At 42.9% G+C, this 21,576-nt stretch overlaps 1 protein-coding gene across 1 annotated transcript in view; it reads right to left on the reverse strand.

Annotated features, from left to right (window-relative positions):
* The window catches only part of map7d3 (MAP7 domain containing 3), a 152,740-nt gene that overhangs the window by 46,918 nt on the left and 84,246 nt on the right, over window positions 1–21,576 (reverse strand). Inside the window, exon 3 of the mRNA XM_073059857.1 lies at window positions 12,076–12,156. Within this exon, the coding sequence (XP_072915958.1) occupies window positions 12,076–12,156 (81 nt within the window). The remainder of the gene's footprint in view (window positions 1–12,075; window positions 12,157–21,576) is intronic.

Consider the following 21,576-nt stretch of genomic DNA (forward strand, 5'->3'; position numbering starts at 1 on the left):
TTTGCATAGTTTGCTGTCTTTTGCACACTGGTTGAATGCCCAAGTTGGTGTGGTCTTTCATTGATCCTATTACAGTTATTATTCTATTATGGATTTATTAACAAGAAGAAAATGAATTTCAGGGTTGCTTATGGTGCCAAATATGTACTTTGATAATAAATTTACTTTGAACTTTTGGACTTTGAACACAAAGTGTTGGAGCAACTCAGCAGGCAAGGCAGCATCTGTGGAGGGTAACGGACAGACCATGTAGTGAGTGAGATTCTTCATCTGGACTTAAAGAAAGAATCAGAATCAGGTTTATTATCACCAGCACGTGTTGTGAAATTTGTTAAATTAGCAGCAGCAGTTCAATCCAATACATAATACAGAAGGAAAAATAAATAAATAAATCAACTACAATATTGTGTATATTGAATAGATTAAAAATGGTGTAAAAAGCAGAAATAATATATATTTAAAAACTGAGATAGTGTTCATGAGTTCAATGTCAATTTAGGAATCACGTGGCAGAGGGGAAGAAGCTGTTCCTGAATCACTGAGTGTGTGCCTTCAGGCTTCTGTACCCACTATCTGATGGTAACAGTGAGTAAAGGGCATGCCCTGGCAGCTGGGGGTCCTTAATAATGGATGCTGCCTTTCTGAGACACTGCTCCTTGAAGATGTTCTGGGCACTTTGTAGGCGAGAACCCAAGATGGAGCTGACTAAATTTATGACCCTCTGCAGCTTCTTTCGGTCCTGTGCAATAGCCACCCCCCCCCCACCCCACCCCACTCCACCATACCAGACAGTGATGCAGCCTGTTGGAATGATCTCCATGGTACATCTACAGAAGTTTTTGGGTGTTTATGTTGACGTACCAAATTTCTTCAAACTCCTAATGAAGTATTATCACTGTCTTGCCTTCTTCATAGCTGTATTGATATGTTGGGACCAGGTTAGATCCTCAGTGATCTTGATACCCAGGAACTTGAAACTGCTCACTCTCTCCACTTCTGATCCCTCTATGAGGATTGGTAGGTCTTCATTCATTTTACCCTTCCTGAAGTCCACAATCAGATCTTTGGTCTTATTGACATTGAGAGCCAGGTTGAAGCTGCAACACCACTCCATTAGTTGGTATATCTTGCTCCTGTACCCCTTCATGTCTCCATCTAAGATTCTACCAACAAATTCTATCATCAGCAAATTTATAGATGGTATTTGAGCTAGGCCTCAAACAGTCACGGGTATAGAGAGTAGAGCAGTGGGCCAAGCACACACCCCTGGGGTGCACCAGAGTTGATCGTCAGCAAGGAGGAAGTATTATCATCAATCCACACAGATGACTTGCAGTGGACTGAAAAGCTTGAACATGAAAATATTAAGAAAGAGGACATGCTGGAGCTTTTGGAAAGCATCAAGTTGGATAAGTTGCCGGTACCGAATGGGATGTACCCCAGGCTACTGTGGGAGGCGTGGGAGGAGATTGCTGAGCCTCTGGTGATGATCTTATAACCATATAACAATTACAGCAGGGAAACAGGCCATCTCGGCCCTTCTAGTCCGTGCCAAACGCTTACTCTCACTTAGTCCCACCTACCTGCACTCAGCCCATAACCCTCCATTCCTTTCCTGTCCATATACCTATCCAATTTTTTTTAAATGACAAAATCGAACCTGCCTCTACCACTTCTACTGGAAGCTCATTCCACACAGCTACCACTCTCTGAGTAAATAAGTGCCTGCTCATGTTCCCCCTAAACTTTTGCCCCTTAACTCTCAACTCATGTCCTCTTGTTTGAATCACCCCTACTTTGAATCTTTGAATCATCAATGGGGACGGGAGAGGTTCCAGAGGATTGAAGGGTTACAGATGTTGTTCCCTTGTTCAAGAAAGGGGTTAGTGATAGCCCAAGAAATTATAGACCAGTAAGTCTTAATTCAGTGGTTGGTAGGTTGATGAAGAAAATCCTGAGAGGCAGGATTTATGAACATTTGGAGAGGCATAATATGATTAGGAATAGTCAGCATGGCTTTGTCAAGGGCAGGTCATGCATTACGAGCCTGACTGAATTTTTTGAGGATGTGACTAAACACATTGGTAAAGGAAGAGCAGTAGGTGTAGTGTATATGGATTTTAGCAAGGCATTTGATAAGGTACCCCATGCAAGGCTCATTGAGAAAGTAAGGAGGCATGGGATCCAAGGGGACATTGCTTTGTGAATCCAGAACTGGCTTACCCACAGAAGGCAAAAAGTGGTTGTAGACGGTTCATATTCTGCATGCAGGTCAGTGACAGGTGGTGTGCCTCAGGGATCTGTTCTGGGACCCTTACACTTTGTGATTTTTATAAATGACCTGGATGAGGAAGTGGAGGGATGGATTAGTAAGTTTGCTGATGACACAAAGGTTGGAGGTGTTGTGGGTAGTGTGGAGGACTGTCAGAGGTTACAGTGGGACATGGATAGGATGCAAAACTGGGTTGAGAAGTGGCAGATGGAGTTCAACCCAGATAAGTGTGAAGTGGTTCAGTTTGGTAGGTCAAATATGATGGCAGAATATAGTATTAATGGTAAGACTCTTGGCAGTGTGGAAGATCAGAAGGATCCGAGTCCATAGGACACTCAAAGGAGCTGAGCAGGTTGACTCTGTGGTTAAGAAGGCATACAGTGTATTGGCCTTCATCAACCGTGGTAATGAGTTCATCAGCCGAGAGGTAATGATGCAGCTATATAGGACCCTGGTCAGACCCCACTTGGAGTACTGTGCTCAGTTCTGGTTGCCTCACTACAGGAAGGATTTGGAAACCATAGAAAGGGTGCAGAGGAGATTTACAAGGATGTTGCCTGGATTGGGGAGCATGTCTTATGAGAATAGGTTGAGTGAACTCGGCCTTTTCTCCCTGGAGCAACAGAGGATGAGAGGTGACCTGATAGAGGTATATAAGATGACGAGAGGCATTGATTGTGTGGATAGTCAGAGGCTTTTTCCCAGAGTTGAAATGGTTGCCACAAGAGGACACAGTTTTAAGGTGCTTTGGAGTAGGTACAGGGATGTCAGGGTTAAGTTGTTTTTTTGTTTTTTTACGCAAAGAGTGATGAGTGCGTGGAATGGGCTGCCGGCAACGGTGGTGGAGGCGGATACGATATGGTCTTTTAAGAGACTTTTGGATAGGTACATGGAGTTTAGAAAAATAGAGGGCTATGGGTAATCCTAGTAATTTCTAAGGTAGGGACATGTTCGGCACAACTTTCTGAGCCGAAGGGCCTGCATTTTGCTGTAGGTTTTCTATGTTTCTATTATAAACTGCTGGTTAAGAAGTAGAGGATCCAACTGCAAAGGGAGGTACAGATGCCCAGGGTTTGTAACTTCTCAATCAGGATTATGGGAATGACGGTATTAAATGCTGAGCTATAGTCAATGAACAGCATCCTGACATAGGTGTTTGTGTTCTCCAGGTGGTCTAAAGTCATGTGGAGAGCCATTGAGATTATGTCTGCCGTTGACCTACTGTGGCGATAGGCAAATTGCAATGGGTCCAGGTCCTTGCTGAGGCAGGAGTTCAGCCTAGTCATAACCAACCTCTCAAAGAATTTCATCATTGTAGATGTGAGTGCTACTGGGCAAATGTCATTAAGGCATCTCACATTATTCTTCTTAGGCACTGGTATAATTGCTGCCTATTTGAAGCAAGTGGAAACTTCCACTTGTAGCAGTGAGAGGTTGAATATGTCCTTGAATACTCCCAGCAGTTGGATGGCACAGGTTTTCAGAACCTTACCAGGTACTCCATCTAGGCCTTCCACCTTGCAAGGGTTCATCCGCTTTAAAGACAGCTTAACATTCGCCTCCGAAACAAAGATCACAGGGTCACTGGGCGTAGCAGGGATCTTCACAGCTGTAGTTATATTCTCCATTTCAAAGCAGGCATAGAAGGCGTTGAGTTCATCTGGTACTGAAGCATTGCTGTCATTCATGCTATTGGGTTGCGCTTTGTAGGAAGTAATACCTTGCAAACCCTACGAGAATTGTTGTATATCTGATGTCGCCTTAACCTCGCTCGAAACTGTAATAGCTCTCCACAAGTCATACCTAGTTTTCTGGTACAGACCTGAGTTGCCAGACATTAATGCCACAGATCTAGCCTTCAGCAGATGACGTAACTCCAGGTACATCCACGGTTTTTGGTTTGGGAATGTACAGCAAGTCTTTGTAGGCACACACTCATCCACACAGGCTTTAATGAAGTCAGTAACAACTGCAGTATACTCATCCAGGTTTGAAGATGAATCCCTGAATACGATCCAGACCACTGATTCAAAGCAGTCCTGTAAGTGCTCCTGTGCTTCCCTGGTCCATACGTAGCCAGTATAAAAAGATGGAAGGAAGGGATGGAGCACTAGCTGGAAGGTGATGGGCAGATGTGACAAAGGGCTGAAGATGATGGAATCGCAAAGGAGCAGTCACAGTTATGTGTAGAAGCAACATCTACAGTCTATTATGTCTCTATTATGTGAATGAATCTTTTAAATACAATGGATTTTAGTTAATTAGTCATTTGTTAATTGGGGCAGTCAATTACTTGGGACAACTCTTAAAGAACAAAAGAGAAAATATCTGGGATTCCTTTTGCTTATTTGCGACGCTGTGCTGCTTCATTAGGACAGGGAACTGTTGCCAAACAGCTTCTAAGTAGTGTCAATCATGTGCATTGTGTGGCTGTTAAAGTCACTACATCACGTTTAGAGTGAACAATTTTTAAATAGCGTCAGTTGTATGTGCTTGTGTTCAAAAAGCGGTGAAATTCAACAATTTCACTACTTCAACAAGTTAGGACCAATGAAGAATTTAAGGGCGTCTGTGTTGATTTTGCTCATTTACAATTAATTGAAAGAGCACACCTGTGTATACTGGATGAATTCCTCCTTTAATAACTATTACACAGTTTTATAGCATTGGTAGAGTTCTAATTTGTTCTGTATTTCATCAAAATACATAATTTTAGACCATAAGACAAAGGAGCAGAATTAGGCCAGTTGGCCCATCAAGTCTGCTCCATGATAACATCATGGCAGATCTATTTTTTCCTCTCTTCAGCTCCACTCCCCAGCCTTCTCCCTATAATCTTTGATGCCATGGCCAATCAAGAACATATCAATCTCTGCCATACATACACCCAGTGCTCTGGACTCCACAGCTGCCTATGGTAACAAATTCCACAAATTCATTCTCTGGCAAAAGAAATTTCTCCACATCTCTATTTTAAATGGATGCCTCTCTATCCTAAGGCTGTGCCCTCTTGCCCTTGACTCCCCCACCACGGAAACATCCTTTCCATATCTACTCTCTAGGCTTTTCAACATTTGAAAGGTTTCAATGACATCCCCCCCATTCTTCTAAATTCCAGCGAGTACAGACCCTGACTTATCAAACGTTCCTCATATGATAACCCTTTTATTCCCAGAATCATTCCTGTGAACCTCCTCTGAACCCTCTCCAATGCCAGCACATCTTTTCTTAGACCTAAGCTGAGGAGCCCAAAACTGTTCACAATACTCCAGGTGAGGCCTCACCAGTGCCTTATAAAGCCTCGGCATCACATCCTTGCACTTGTATTCCAGACCTCTTGAAATGAATGATAACATGGCATTTGCCTTCCTCAATACTGACTCAACTTACAGTTAACCTTCAGGGTGTTCTGCACAAGGACTCCCAACTCCCTCTGCATCTCAGAATCCTGGATTTTTTCCCCATTTAGAAAATAGTCTGCACATTTACTTCTACTATCAAAGTGCATGACCATGCATTTTCCAACACTGTATTTTATTTACCACTTTCTTACTCATTCTCCTAATCTGTCTAAGTCCTTCTGCAGCCTTTCTGTTTCCTCAACACTACTTGCCCCTCAATCAATCTTCATATCATCTGCAAACATGGCAGCAAAGCCATCTATTCCATCATTTAGATCATTGATATTCTGCATAAAAAGCAGTCCCAACACTGACCTCTGCGGAACACCACTAGCCACTGGCAGCTAATCAGAAAAGGATCCTTTTATTTTCACTCGCTGCTTCCTACCAAAATCAACCAATGCTTGAACCATGCCAGTAACTTTCCTGTAATATCATGGGTTCTTTATCTTGGTAAGCAGCCTCTTGTGTGGCACCTTGTCAAAAGCCTTCTGAAGATCCAAATATACACATACACTGTATCCCCTTTTATCTATCCTACATGTAATCCCCTCAAAGAATTCCACAGGTTCTTAAGGCAAGATTTTCCCTTAAGGAAACCATGCTGACTTTGTCCTATTTTGTCCTGCGTCACCAAGTATTCCATAACCTCATCCTTAACAACTGACTCCAACATCTCGAACAAAGCTGGGTGGCAGTGTGAAATGTGAGGAGGATGTTATGAGAATGCAGGGTGACTTGGACAGGTTGGGTGAATGGGCAGATGCAGCTTAATGTGGATAAATGTGAGGTTATCCACTTTGGTGGCAAGAACAGGAAGGCAGATTACTATCTGAATGGTGTCAAGTTAGGAAAAGGGGAAGTACAACGAGATCTAGGTATCCTTGTTCATCAGTCATTGAAAGTAAGCATGCAGGTACAACAGGCTGTGAAGAAAGCTAATGGCATGTTGGCCTTCATAACAAGGTGAGTTGAGTATAGGAGCAACCCCTGGTGAGACCACACCTGGAGTATTGTGTGCAGTTTTGGTCTCTAAATTTGAGGAAAGACATTCTTGCTATTGAGCGAGTGCAACGTAGGTTCACGAGGTTAATTCCCGGGATGGCAGGACTGTCATATGTTGAAAGATTGGAGCGACTGGGCTTGTATACACTGGAATTCAGAAGGATGAGGGAGATCTGATTGAAACATATAAGATTATTAAGGGATTGGACACGTTAGAGGCAGGAAACATGTTCCCATTGTTGGGGGAGTCCAGAACCAGAGGCCACAGTTTAAGAATAAGGGGTAGGCCATTTAGAACGGAGTTGAGGAAAAACTTCTTCACCCAGAGAGTTGTGGATCTGTGGAATGCTCTGCCTCAGAAGGCAGTGGAGGCCAATTCTCTGGATGCTTTCAAGAAAGAGTTAGATAGAGCTCTTAATGATAGCGGAATCAAGGGATATGGGGAGAAGGCAGGAACGGAGTACTGATTGTGGATGATCAGCCATGATCACAGTGAATGGCAGTGCTGGCTCGAAGGGCTGAATAGCCTACTCCTGCACCTATTGTCTTCCCAACCACTGAGGTCAGGCTAACTGGTCTATATTTTCCTTTCTGCTGCCTCCCTCCTTTCTTGAAGAGTGGAGTAACATTTGCAATTTTACTTCAGAACCATGCCAGAGTCCAATGATTCTTGAAAGTTCATTAGTAATGCCTCCACAAACTCTACCACTACCTCTTTCAGAACCCTATGGTGCAGTTCATGTGGTCCGGATAACTTATGTATCTTTGGGTCTTTCAGTTTTTTGAGCACCTTCTCCCTTGCAATAGTAACTGCTCTTACTTCTCTTCGCTCACACCCTTCAACATATGGCACACTGCTAATGTCCTCCACAGTGAAGACTAATGAAAAATACTCACTTAGGTCATCTGTCATTTCCTTGCCCCCATTATTTTTCCAGCCTCATTTTCTAGCGGTTCTATATACACTCTCATCTCTCTTTTTTTAATATCCTTGAAAAAGCTTTCTCTATCCACCTTGATACTGTTTGCTAGCTTGCTTTTATATTTCATCTTTTCCCTCCTAATGATTCTTCTGGTTGCTTTCTGTAAGTTTTTAAATGCTTCCCAGTCCTCTATCTTCCTGCTACTTTTTGCTTTGTTGTATGCCCTCTCCTTTGTTTTACATTAGCTTTGACTTCCCTTGTCAGCTACAGTCGTACTATTTTGCCATTTTATTATTTTTTTGTTTTTGGAATATATTGTTCCTGCACCTTCCTCATTTTTCTCAGAAGATCAAGCCATTGCTACTCTGCTGCCATCCCTGTTAGCATCTCTTTCCAAGTTACTTTGGTCAACTCCTCTCTCATACCACTGTAATTTTCTTTACTCCACTGAAATACTGGTATGTTAGACTTTACTTTCTCCCTATCAAAGTTGAACTCAATCATATTGTGATTACGTCTCCTAAGGTTTGCCAACCTTAAGCTCCCTAATCGCCACCAATGCATTTTATAACACCCAATCCAGTACAGCTGATCCCCTAGAAGGCTCAATGACAATCTGCTCTGAAAATCCATCTCTCAGGCATTCAACAAATTCATTCTCTTGAGATCCATTACCAACCTGATTTTCCCTATCTACCCGAATGTTAAAATCCAACATGACTATCATAACATTGCCCTTTTGACACTCCTTTTCTATTTCGTGCTGTAATCTATGGTCCACATCCCAGCTACCGTTGGAAGGACTGTATATAACTGCCATCAGGGTCCTTTTACCCTTGTAGTTTCTTAAATCAACTCACAAGGATTCAACATCTTCCAATCCTATGTCACATCTAATGATCTGACGCCATTCTTTACCAGCAGAACCACGCCACCCCCCTCTGCTTACCTTCCTGTCCCTCCGATATAATCATATAACATATAACCATATAACAATTACAGCATGGAAACAGGCCATCTCGGCCCTTCTAGTCCGTGCCGAACGCTTACTCTCACCTAGTCCCACAGACCTGCACTCAGCCCATAACCCTCCATTCCTTTCCTGTCCGTATACCTATCCAATTTTACTTTAAATGACAATATCCAACCTGCCTCTACCTCTTCTACTGGAAGCTCATTCCACACAACTACCACCCTCTGAGTAAAGAAGTTCCCCCTGGAATCACCCCTAAACTTTTGCCCCTTAACTCTCAACTCATGTCTTCTTGTTTGAATCTCCCCTACTCTCAATGGAAAGAGGCTATCCACATCAACTCTATCTATCCCCCTCATAATTTTAAATACTTCTATCAAGCCTCCCTCAACCTTCTATGCTCCAAAGAATAAAGACCTAACTTGTTCAGCCTTTCCCTGTAACTTAGGTGCTGAAACCCAGGTTACATTCTAGTAAATCTCCTCTGTACTCTATTTTGTTGACATCTTTCCTATAATTCGGTGACCAGAACTGTACACAATACTCTAAATTCGGCCTTACCAATGCCTTGTACAATTTTAACATTACATCCCAACTCCTATACTCAGTGCTCTGATTTATAAAGGCCAGCATACCAAAAGCTTTCTTCACCACCCTATCCATATGAGATTCCACCTTCAGGGAACTATGCACTATCAGTGGTGGAGGCAGATACACTAGTGAAGTTTAAGAGACTACTAGACAGGTATATGGAGGAATTTAAGGTGGGGGGTTATATAGGAGGCAGGGTTTGAGGGTTGGCACAACATTGTGGGCCGAAGGGCCTGTAATGTGCTGTACTATTCTATGTTCTAATATTATTCCTAGATCATTCTGTTCTACTGCATTCCTCAATGCCTTACCATTTACCATGTATGTCCTATTTTGATTAGTCCTACCAAAATGTAGCACCTCACACTTATCAGCATTAAACTCCACCTGCCATCTTTCAGCCCACTCTTCTAACTGGCCTAAATCTCTCTGCAAGCTTTGAAAACCAATATGTAATATACAATATGTAACCTTGGACATTCAGCTCCCAACTACAACCATCCTTCCACCACAACTCAGAGATGTCTACAAATTCATACCCAACAACCTGTGAAAGTGCAACGAAATCAACCACCTCCATTTCTTATACTCCATGCATTCAGGAAGAACAATAAGCACTGCATTTGCTACTTTTTTCTTTTAATTCAGCATCCCTAATGCACTGATTCTGCATCCTTGCTGGCTGCAATTTTGTCCTGACATCTGCCTGCCCTTCCTGACAGTATGACTGCACACTTTGTTTTTTTTTAAAACCATCCATTCTGTCCTGAGTCCCTTCACTCCAGTTCCCACCACCTTCCCCCCCCCCCCCCCCACCAAGTTAGTTTAAACTCTCCCCAACAGCTCTAACAAATCTGCCGCACGAATACTGGTTCCCCCTCAGGTTCAAGTGCAACACATCATTTTTGTACAGGATCTCCCCCAGAAGAGATCCCAAAGATTCAAGAACCTGAAGTCCTTGCCCGTGCACCAGCTTCTCAGCCACACACTTATCTTCCAAATTATCCTCTTTCTACCCTCACTGGCACATGGACCAGGTACCAAACCAGAAATTACTACCCCGGAGGTCCCGCTTCTCAGCTTTCTGAATTCCCTAATTCAGGCTCTCTTTACTTTTCTTTCCTATGTCATTGGTACCAATATGTACCAAGACATCTTGCTGCTCTTCCTCCCCTCCAAAATGCTATAGATGCGACCCAAGATGTCCCTGAACCTGGCACCTGCGAGGCAACATACAAACCAGGTGTCCCATTCACATCCACAGAATCTCCTGTTTGTTCCTCTGACTATTGAGTCCCCTATTACTACTGCTCCCCTCTTCTCTCTCTTTCCCTTCTGCACCACAGACCCACGATCAGTGCCAGTAACCTGGTCTCTGTGGTATTCCCCTGAAAGGTCATCCCCCTTAACAGTATCCAAAACCGTATACTTATTATTGAGGGGAATGGCCACAGGGGATGCTCTACGCCAACTGCATATTCACATTTCCATTTCTTCTGATAGTCATCCAGTTACCCACCTCCTGTAACTTAGGGGTGACTACTTCCCTGTAACTCTGATTGATGATCTCCTCGCTCTCTTGTACAAGCCAAAGGTCATCCAGTTGCTGCTCCAGATCCCTAACACGGTCTTCAAGGAGCTGCAGCTGGATGCACTTCACACAGATGTAGTTTCCTGGGAGACTCTGGTTCTTGCAGGACTCCAACATCTGGCATGAAGAACACACTTAATTTGTCACTCAGTTAAACTATAGTTTGTCTTTTTTTTTATACCTTTTTAACTATTTCCATGAAACTTAGGCTAATTGGGGCAGCTGATTAATTGGGCCAAAATGTACTGGTCTTGATGTGACTCAATTAATAGGAATCTATTGCACATGAATTTTAATTTTCCAGTTGCCATCATCCCTGGATTGAACTTATTTCTATCAAAAATTTAGTACTCTGGTTTCTAGTTCAGTAAGTTATTATAAAGCGACAATGGTTTCAGGGACACAGGTAAAGAGTTCGCAGAAGCTGCTCAACAATCAGTGGCAAGAAGTAAGATTTTCTCAGCAAATGCAGTAAATCATCCAGTCGTTTGCCAGAAAAGACAAAAGGGAGGTGGAGCAGAGCCCAGGAATGGCAGCAGTAGGGGTAGTGATGTCTAGGGATAGTAGAGACAGGGTGCTGTGGAGGATTGAGCTGACAGCAACCACCTCACCTCATCTAATTTTCACTCCTGGCTATTTCTGGCAACTCGAAGCCTGAAACCACAGTGAGCAAAGTAGTTCTGAATTGTTATGCTGCTTATTTCTTGTGACTACGTGACAAAAATCACAGCTTTTTGAACATAAACACATGTGACTGACATTATTTAAAAACTGTTCACTCAAAACATGGTGCAGTGTCTTAACTGCCATGAAGTACACATGACTAATGCTAGTTAGAAGCTGTTTCAATGCATGGGATAATGAAGGACATGGAGAATGAAGTGAGAGTGAAATTAGACTGGGTAGAATGGCAATTAAACAGTGAGAACTGAGAAGCCAACGTATGAAAGAACAGTTTCTGAGATCCTTTGGAATGAGGTATGTTTACAGGGTAGGAGTCACCAACCTCAGAAACATGGTCACAGTGCAACACGAGACCCAGCATCCAGTGCAGCATAAACACAGCTTGAAAGAATTCCAGATAACTAGTAATCACAAATGGATCTGAATGGACTTTATGTGCCATTATCTCCTACATTATTAAACCGCCACATCAGTAGAGGTAACAAGTGGCTAGAGCATACTCCTCTGTTTTTAAAGTCTTTTTATCATTTTGAAGCAGTCGTACTCTCAGGATAGGTAATGGTAGGAACGAGAAGCATGCCTTCCTTCTTTAAGTGAGTCTAGTAGTCACTGTACAAACTCAAGCTGCCACTTACCCATCTCCTTCTCCTTCTCTTCCCTTCGTGCTTTGGCTAGTCTCTGTCTCTCGACAGTCTTCAACATGGAGCCATCTATTACTAGTAAGAAAAGTCACAATTTGATCATGAGGATAAACTATTCAATTAAAATTTAGTATAAATTTACAGACTAACTATGGTTCATTGAATACACTCTCCGGACACTAGAAACAGCCATTCTACAGAGGCAACGGATTTGATGAAAGACTATTTCCAGAAACTGGTACAAAATCTAAAGGATCAGAATATAGGGTGGGTACATGTTTACATATTTATGTATTTTGAGTAAGTGTCAAGATGCTTGTGCGTTTTAAGGACCCATCAGTAGTGCTGCTATTGGGTGTCATTTTGACCCAGGCAGAAGAAGACAAGAGCAAGAGTGGTCCATTTGGTCCTTCAAGCCCACCCTGCCATTCAATATCAATTCTGTGCAGGCTCCCTATAGCTCCCAATTCCTCAATCTTTCAAAGAAATTATCTACCACTTCTTTAAACATCTCCAGTTACCTGTATGTGGCCATCACAACCCAGCTAGAGAATTCTAGAAATCAAAGGTTTATTTATTTTCAAAGCAGGTATCCATATACAACTCTGAAACACAAACAAAAGAAAGTCTGCAGATGCTAGAAATCCAAGCAACACACACAAAATACTAGAGGGACTCGGTACGCCAAGCAGCATCTATGGAAAAAAGTACGGTTGACATTTTGGGCCAGCACCCTTCGGCAGGACTGGAGGAAAAATGCTCAGGAGTAGATTTAAATGCTGGGGAAAGGAAGAGAGAAACACAAGGTGATAGATGAAACCTGAAGGAGGAGGGATGAAGTAAAGAGTTGGGATGTTGATTGGTGAAAGAGATACAGGGCTGGAGAAGGGGGTCTGACAGAAGAGAACAGAAGGCCATGTAATAAAGAAAAAGGGGGAGGAGGAGCACCAGAGGGAGGTGATGGGTGGGCAAGGAGATAAGATGAGAGAAGGCATGTTCATGCCATCAGATTGGAGGTTACCCAGATGGAATATAAGGTGCTGTTTCTCTAACCTAGGTATGGCCCCATCACGTCGGTGGAGGTGGCCATGGATAAGCACAGAATAGGAATGGGAAGTGGAATTCCCACTCAGGTTGGAGGAACAACACCTTATATTCTGTCTAGGTAGCCTCCGACCGTATGGCAGGAACATCAATTCGTCGAACTTCAGGTAATGCAGCCCCTCTTCACCATTCCCCACCAGAGTTACAACTCTGAAATTTGTCTTCTCCAGATAGTCACAAAACAAAGACATTAAAGTCTTTCAGAAACACAAAACCCATTCCCCCTGCTCAAAAAGGAAAGGCATCCTGATCATCAACCTCCAAACAAAATGCAACAGGAACACTGACCCCCTAAAAACTACCCGTCTCCTGCACAAAATACTAACAGAACACAACAGACATCAACCCCTACCCTCCACTCGCACGACAAAATGGAAAAGGAACAGGAAATAAATAACACAATATAAAAACCATAAGTCTGTAAAAGTCCACATTCCATAAATGTAGAACCACGATATCACGACATTCATTGAAAGAGAAGGACACCACATCAGGCAAAGAGGCCTAACCGCCTGCCACACCAAGCCACACAGCTATTGGCTGCTCACAGGTTCCTTCTCTGGCAGCAATCAAAAGGAACACAGTCAGTACTGAACTCCTGCTTGCCTTCCGCATTCGCCTTGATGTTTCAATCTTTCTCGATGTTTTCCCCGGCAAAATGCGGGGCAAACAACAGCTTGTGGCTCGTCTCAAAATTTGTTTGTAGCGAGGTCGTCTGAGTATGCGCTCTCTTCTCAGAGACAGCAAAGCGCTGGGTCACTCATACAATCTCCAAACTGTAAATTGCAGGCTCTAACAGTCCCAGACACACATATCAATTCAAAAGAAGAAACATATAAATTAGCAAAAAAAAGCGGCACACCTGAGGACTGGGAGAAATTCAGAGACCAGCAGAGGAGGACAAAGGGCTTAATTAGGAAAGGGAAAAAAGATTATGAGAGAAAGCTGGCAGGGAACATAAAAACTGACTGTAAAAGCTTTTATAGATATGTGAAAAGAAAAAGATTGGTCAAGACAGATGTAGGTCCCTTACAGTCAGAAACAGGTGAATTGATCGTAGGTAACAAGGACATGGCAGACCAATTGAATAACTACTTTGGTTCTGTCTTCACTAAGCAGGACATAAATAATCTTCCGGAAATAGTAAGGGACCGAGGGTCTAGTGAGATGGAGGAACTGAGGGAAATACATGTTAGTAGGGAAGTGGTGTTAGGTAAATTGGAAGGGATTAAAGGCAGATAAATCCACAGGGCCAGATGATCTGCATCCCAGGGTGCTTAAGGAAGTAGCCCAAGAAATAGTGGATGCATTAGTGATAATTTTTCAAAACTCCTTAGATTCTTGATTAGTTCCTGAAGATTGGAGGGTGGCTAATGTAACCACACATTTTAAAAAAGGAGGGAGAGAAAAACAGGGGAATTATAGACCGGTGAGTCTGACATTGGTGGTGCGGAAAATGCTAGAGTCGGTTATCAAAGATGTGATAACAGCACATTTGGAAAGAGGTGAAATCATCGGACAAAGTCTGCATGGATTTGTGAAAGGAAAATCATGTCTGACAAATCTTATAGAATTTTTTGAAGATGTAACTAGTAGAGTGGATAGGGGAGAGACAGTAGATGTGGTGTATTTAGATTTTCAAAAGGCCCCACAGGACAAGGTCCCACACAGGAGATTAGTGTGCAAACTTAAAGCACATGGTATTGGGGGTATGGTATTGATGTGGATAGAGAATTGGTTGGCAGACAGGAAGCAAAGAGTGGGAGTAAACGGGACCTTTTCAGAATGGCAGGCAGTGACTAGTGAGGTACCGCAAGGCTCAGTGCTGGGACCCCAGTTGTTTACAATATATATTAATGATTTAGACGAGGGAATTAAATGCAGCATCTCCAAGTTTGCGGATGACACGAAGCTGGGTGGTGGTGTTAGTTGTGAGGAGGATGTTAAGAGGATGCAGGGTGACTTGGATAGGTTAGGTGAGTGGGCAAATTCATGGCAGATTCAATTTAACGTGGATAAATGTAAGGTTATCCACTTTGGTTGCAAGAACAGGAAAACAGTTTATTATCTGAACGGTAGCCGATTAGGAAAAGGGGAGGTGCAATGAAACCTGGGTGTCATTGTACACCAGATATTGAAGGTGGGCATGCAGGTACAGCAGACAGTGAAAAAGGCAAATGGTATGTTGGCATTCATAGCAAAAGGATTTGAGTACAGGAGCAGGGAGGTTCTACTGCAATTGAACAAGGCCTTGGTGAGACCGCACCTAGAATATTGTGTGCAGTTTTGGTCCCCTAATCTGAGGAAAGACATTCTTGCCATAGAGGGAGTACAGAGAAGGTTCACCAGATTAATTCCTGGGATAGCAGGACTTTCACATGAAGAAAGACTGGATCGACTAGGCTTATACTCACTAGAATTTAGAAAATTTATGATTTATGTTTCTACCCTGTCATGACCCTTGGGATCTTAAATGATCACCTCACATTCTTCTGAGATCTAAAAATAAATGGATCTAAATTTTTTTATGAGCTCATCATGATAGAACAACCCTCCCACCCCAGGAATTAGCTTCATAGAAACATAGAAAATAGGTGCAGGAGTAGGTCATTTGGCCCTTCGAGCCTGCACCGCCATTCAGTATGATCATGGCTGATCATCCAACTCATAACCCTGTACCTGCCTATTCGATCCAGTCGTTCTTCATATGAAAGTCCTGCTATCCCAGGAATCAATCTGGTGAACCTTCTCTGTACTCCCTCTATGGCAAGAATGTCCTTCCTCAGATCAGGGGACCAAAACTGCACACAATATTCTAGGTGCGGTCTCACCAAGGCCTTGTTCAATTGCAGTAGAACCTCCCTGCTCCTGTACTCAAATCCTTTTGCTATGAATGCCAACATACCATTTGCCTTTTTCACCGCCTGCTGTACCTGCATGCCCACCTTCAATGACTGGTGTACAATGACACCCAGGTCTCGTTGCACCTCCCCTTTTCCTAATCGGCCACCATTCAGATAATAATCTGTTTTCCTGTTCTTGCAAACAAAGTGGATAACCTCACATTTATCCACATTAAATTGCATCTGCCATGAATTTGCCCACTCACCTAACCTATCCAAGTCACCCTGCATCCTCTTAGCATCCTCCTCACAGCTAACACCGCCGCCCAGCTTCGTGTCATCCGCAAACTTGGAGATGCTGCATTTAATTCCCTTGTCTAAATCATTAATATATATTGTAAACAACTGGGGTCCCAGCACTGAGCCTTGCGGTACCTCACTAGTCACTGCCTGCCATTCTGAAAAGGTCCCTTTTACTCCCACTCTTTGCTTTCTGTCTGCCAACCAATTCTCTATCCACATCAATACCATACCCCCAATACCGTGTGCTTTAAGTTTGCACACTAATCTCCTATGTGGGACCTTGTCCTGTGGGGCCTTTTGAAAATCTAAATATACCACATCCACTGGTTCTCCCCTGTCCACTCTACTACCGGTAGTTACATCTTCAAAAAATTCTGTAAGATTCGTCAGACATGATTTTCCTTTCACAAATCCATGCTGACTTTGTCCGATGATTTCACCTCTTTCCAAATGTGCTGTTATCACATCTTTGATAACCGACTCTAGCATTTTCCGCACCACCGATGTCAGACTCACCGGTCTATAATTCCCCGGTTTTTCTCCCCCTCCTTTTTAAAAAAGTGGGGTTACATTAGCCACCCTCCAATCCTCAGGAACTAATCCAGAATCTAAGGAGTTTTGAAAAATTATCACTAATGCATCCACTATTTCTTGGGCTACTTCCTTAAGCACTCTGGGATGCAGACTATCTGGCCCTGGGGATTTATCTGCCTTTAATCCCTTCCAATTTACCTAACACCACTTCCCTACTAACATGTATTTCCCTCAGTTCCTCCATCTCACTAGACCCTCAGTCCCCTACTATTTCCGGAAGATTATTTATGTCCTGCTTAGTGAAGACAGAACCAAAGTAGTTATTCAATTGGTCTGCCATGTCCTTGTTCCCTATGATCAATTCACCTGTTTCTGACTGTAAGGGACTTACATTTGTCTTGACCAATCTTTTTCTTTTCACATATCTATAAAAGCTTTTACAGTCAGTTTTTATGTTCCCTGCCAGCTTTCTCTCATAATCTTTTTTCCCTTTCCTAATTAAGCCCTTTGTCCTCCTCTGCTGGTCTCTGAATTTCTCCCAGTCCTCTGGTGTGCTGCTTTTTTTTTGCTAATTTATATGTTCCTTCTTTGGACTTGATACTATCTCTAATTTCCCTTGTCAGCCACGGGTGCACTACCTTCCCTGGTTTATTCTTTTGCCAAACTGGGATGAATACTTGTTGTAGTTCATCCATGCGATCTTTAAATGCTTGCCATTGCATATCCACTGTCAACCCTTTAAGTATCATTTGCCAGTCTATCTTAGCTAATTCACGTCTCATACCTTCAAAGTTACCCTTCTTTAAGTTCAGAACCTTTGTTTCTGAATTAACTATGTCACTCTCCATCTTAATGAAGAATTCCACCATATTATGGTCACTCTTACCCAAGGGGCCTCGCACGACAAGATTGCTAACTAACCCTTACTCATTGCTCAATACCCAATCTAGAATGGCCTGCTCTCTAGTTGGTTCCTCGACATGTTGGTTCAGAAAACCATCCCGCATACATTCCAAGAAATCCTCTTCCTCAGCACCCTTACCAATTTGGTTCACCCAATCTATATATAGACTGAAATCACCCATTATAATTACTGTTCCTTTATTGCACGCATTTCTAATTTCCTGTTTAATGCCATCCCCAACCTCACTACTACTGTTAAGTGGCCTGTACACAACTCCCACCAGCGTTTTCTGCCCCTTAGTGTTATGCAGCTCTACCCATATTGATTCCACATCCTCCAGGCTAATGTCCTTCCTTTCTATTGCGTTAATCTCCTTCTAACCAGCAATGCTACCCCACCTCCTTTTCTTTCCTGTATATCCCTCCTGAATATTGAATATCCCTGGATGTTGAGCTCCCATCCTTGGTCACCCTGGAGCCATGTCTCTGTGATCTCAACTATATCATGTTCATTAATAACTATCTGCACATTCAATTCATCCACCTTGTTACGAATGCACCTCGCATTGACACACAAAGCCTTCAGGCTTGTTTTTACAACACTCTTAGCCCTTATACAATTATGTTGAAAAGTGGTCCTTTCTGCTTTTTGCCCTGGATTTGCCTGCCTGCCACTTTTATTTTTCACCTTACTACTTTTTGCTTCTACCCTCATTTTACACCCCTCTGTCTCTCTGCACTTGTTCCCATCCCACACCACATTAGTTTAAAGCCTCCTGAACAGCAGTAGCAAACGCTCCCCCTAGGACATTGGTTCCAATCCAGCCCAGCTGCAGACCGTCCTGTTTATACCAGTCCCACCTCCCCCAGAACTGGTTCCAATGCCCCAGAAATTTGAATCCCTCCCCCTTGCACCATTTTTCAAGCCACGTATTCATCTGAAATATCCTCCTATTTCTACTCTGACTAGCACGTGGCACTGGTAGTAATCCAGAGATTATTACCTTTGTGGTCCTACTTTTTAGCTTATCTCCTAACTCCTTAAATTCACCTTGTAGGACCTCATCCTGTTTTTTTACCTATATCGTTGGTACCTATGTGCACCACGACCACTGGCTGTTCACCCTCCCATTCCAGAATGTCCTGCAGCCGCTCAGAGACATCCTTGACCCTTGCACCAGGGAGGCAACATACCATCCTGGAGTCTCCTTTGCGGCCACAGGAACGCCCATCTATTCCCCTTACAATCGAATCCCCTATCACTATCGCTCTCCCACTCCTTTTCCTTCCCTCCTGTGCCGTAGAGCCACCCATGGTGCCATGAACTTCATGAATCACTTCCAAAGAGCCTCCAACAGCAGTATATCTTTTTAATCAAAAGATTAAAAAATGAGAGCTAGACAGTCTTCTACAGTATTAAGCCAATGCCCACCATAAACTTCTATTAAAGTTAATAGTTTTTAAGGAAATAAGGACACAATAGTCAATTCATTAAAATACAAGACAGGTAGTCAGAGTTCGATTGTTTCCATCCAAGGGGTCAGTGTGGACATGGTGGAGGATTACAAATACTTGGGGATAAGAACTGACAATAAACTGGACTGGTCAAAGGACACTGAGACTGTCTACAAGAAGGGTCAGAGATGTCTCTACTTCCCAAGGAGACTGAGGTCCTTTAACATCTGCTGGACGATGCTGAGGATGTTCTACGAGTCTGTGGTGGCCAGTGTTATCATGTTTGCTGTTGTGTGCTGGGGCAGCAGGCTGAGGGTAGCAGACACCAACAGAATCAACAAACTCATTCGTAAGGCCAGTGATGTTGTGGGGGTGGAACTGGACTCTCTGATGGTGGTGTCTGAAAAGAGGATGCTGTCCAAGTTGCATGCCATCTTGGACAATGTCTCCCATCCACTCCATAATGTACTGGTTAGACACAGGAGTACATTCAGCCAGAGACTAATTCCACCGAGATGCAACACTGAACGTCATAGGAAGTCATTCCTGCCTGTGGCCATCAAACTTTACAACTCCTCCCTCGGAGTGTCAGACACCCTGAGCCAATAGGCTGGTCCTGGACTTATTTCCACTTGGCATAATTTACTTATTATTATTTAATTACTTATGGTTTTGCATTGCTATATTGTCTACACTATTCTTGGTTGGTGCGACTGTAACGAAACTCAATTTCCCTCGGGATCAATAAAGTATGTCTGTCTGTCCATCCAGAGATAAGAGTGTTTACATCCCAAGTTACAAAAGGTGTTTTAAATTCAAGAAAAATCGGGAATATAAAGTAATCTCAGTAACAAGTCAAACTACCAGAAAATTGCTAAAATCCACCTGTTTAAGGGAAGGAGATGTGGCATCTTTGCATACCATCAACATGGATTAATAAATAGTTTAGTAAGAAATTCAATACAGGGAACAACAAAGGATGGTAGATAAATGACAGTTTTAAATATACTCAAAGGCCTCCATAGCCATCTATGGCAATGAAGACCATAAGACACAAGGAGCAGATTAGGCCATTGGCCCATCGAGTCTTCTCCGCCATTTACAGGTGTCCCCCGCTTTACGAGTGTTCGCTTTATGCCACTTCGCTTTTACAAAAAACCTACATTAGTAACCTGTTTTCGCATTACAAAGAGAATTTTCGCTTTTAAGGACATTTTTCCCATATAAATTAACGGTTCTTCGCTTTACACCATTTTGGCTTAAAGGTTTCATAGGAACGCTCTACCTTTGTAAACGGGGGGGGACACCTGTAATCATGGATGATGTTTTTATCCCCTCCGTAGCTCCACTCTCCAGCCTTCTCCTCGTAACCTTAGATGCCATGAACCGATCAAGCTCTGCCTTAAATACGCCCAATGACCTAGCCTCCATAAAAGCCTGTGGTAATAAATTCCACAAATTCACCACCCTCTAGCTAAAGAAATTTCTCCGCATCTCTGTTTTAAGTAGACGCTCCTCTATCCTGAGGCTGTGTCCTCTTATCCTTCACTCCCTCACCATGGGAAACATTGTTTCCATATCTACACTGTCAAGGCCTTTCAATATTCGACAGGTTTCAAATCATCCTTCACCCCCTCATCCTTCTAATTCCTGTGAGTACAGACCCAGAGCTACCAAACCTTCCTTGTATGTTAATCCTTTCATTCCCAGAATCATCCTTGTGAACCTCCTCTGAACCATCTCCAATACCAGCACATCTTTTCTACGATGAGGAGCCATAAACTGTTCACAATACTCAAAGTGAGGCCTCACCAGTGCTTTATAAAGCCTCAGCATCACATCCCTGCTCTTGTATTCTAGATCTCTTGAAATTAATGCTAACATTGCATTTGCCTTCTTCACCACCAACTCTACCTTCAAGTTAGGACTCCCAAGCACAAGGACTCCCAAGTCCCTTTGCATCTCAGATTTTCAAATTTTCTCCTCTTTCAGAAAATAATCTTCATATTTATTTCTACTACAAAAGTGAAAGACCACGTATTTTCCAACATTGTACTTTATTTGCCACTCTCTTGCCCATCCTAATCTGTCCAAGTCCTGCAGCTTTCCTGGTTCCTCAACACTACCTGCCCCTTCACCAATCTTCATATCATCTGCAAATTCCACAGATTCACTACCATCTGGCTAAAGAAATTCCTCATCTCTGTTCTAAATGAACGTCATTCTATTTTGAGGCTGTGCCACCTGGTCCTAGACTCTTCCACTATTAAAAACATCTACTGCATGTCCATTCTATTTAGACCTTTCAATGTTTGGCAGGTTTCAATAAGTCCTCTCCTCATTCTTCTAAACT

The sequence above is a fragment of the Hemitrygon akajei genome, chromosome 10, assembly GCF_048418815.1.
Source record: "Hemitrygon akajei chromosome 10, sHemAka1.3, whole genome shotgun sequence".
In the NCBI taxonomy this organism is placed as follows: domain Eukaryota; kingdom Metazoa; phylum Chordata; class Chondrichthyes; order Myliobatiformes; family Dasyatidae; genus Hemitrygon; species Hemitrygon akajei.